The sequence below is a fragment of the Plectropomus leopardus genome, unplaced genomic scaffold, assembly GCF_008729295.1.
Source record: "Plectropomus leopardus isolate mb unplaced genomic scaffold, YSFRI_Pleo_2.0 unplaced_scaffold67747, whole genome shotgun sequence".
NCBI lineage: Eukaryota > Metazoa > Chordata > Actinopteri > Perciformes > Serranidae > Plectropomus > Plectropomus leopardus.
In genome coordinates, this window is record NW_024674552.1 from 1 (window position 1) to 795 (window position 795).

The following is a 795-nucleotide window of genomic DNA, read 5'->3' on the forward strand; positions in this document are numbered from 1 at the left end:
TTAATCAATAATGTGTTGATGTCGATGTTACAGAAACAGTAACTCACCTGGTTTAGCCAGAACAGTCTGGTAGTTTAGCCCGACGTTGTTCAGGCAGTACCTCTCCTTCGCTGTTCTCTCCTGAGCCAGAATTGAAGGATTGTTGTTCCAGAACTCAGCGTTCTTCACGCCGTACTCAGTGTATCCGACAAACTTCCCCACACTGCTGCTGAACCTGGTGAACTCCTCCTTGTTGAAATAATAAGAGCGGATGTACTCGATGTCCTTTGATTCAGTGCCGTTAAAGTCACAACGAGTCACCGTATATTCCAAAAATCCATCTGAAGAAGAAAAACAGATCAACTCTGTGAGAAAATACAGTTTAAACTACAGGAACACTATTGATCACTGATCAGTGTATTGATTACTCATCAGTGTACTGATCACAGTATTGATCAGAGTATTGATGAGTGTATTGATGAGTGATGAGTGTATTGATCACAGTATTGATGAGTGTATTGATCAGTGATCAGAGTATTGATGAGTGTATTGACCAGTGATCAGAGTATTGATGAGTGTATTGATCAGAGTATTGATGAGTGTATTGATCAGAGTATTGATGAGTCTGTTGATCAGAGTATTGATGAGTGTATTGATCAGTGATGAGTGTATTGATGAGTGAGCAGTGTATTGATGAGTGTATTGATCAGAGTATTGACGAGTGTATTGATCAGTGATGAGTGTATTGATCAGAGTATTGATCAGTGTGTTGATCAGAGTATTGATGAGTGTGTGGGTCGTACCTGCGGTGTAGAG

General features: G+C 40.3%; 1 protein-coding gene across 1 annotated transcript; it reads right to left on the reverse strand.

Annotated features, from left to right (window-relative positions):
- Positions 1-47: 47 nt before the first annotated feature.
- LOC121939940 (H-2 class II histocompatibility antigen, I-E beta chain-like) lies at positions 48-792 on the reverse strand (the record flags this gene model as incomplete). Its single annotated transcript, XM_042482846.1, has 2 exons — positions 48-320; positions 783-792. Coding segments are annotated over 2 exons (283 nt in total), but the record flags the coding sequence as incomplete, so codon positions are not given.
- Between the last annotated feature and the right edge of the window lie 3 nt (positions 793-795).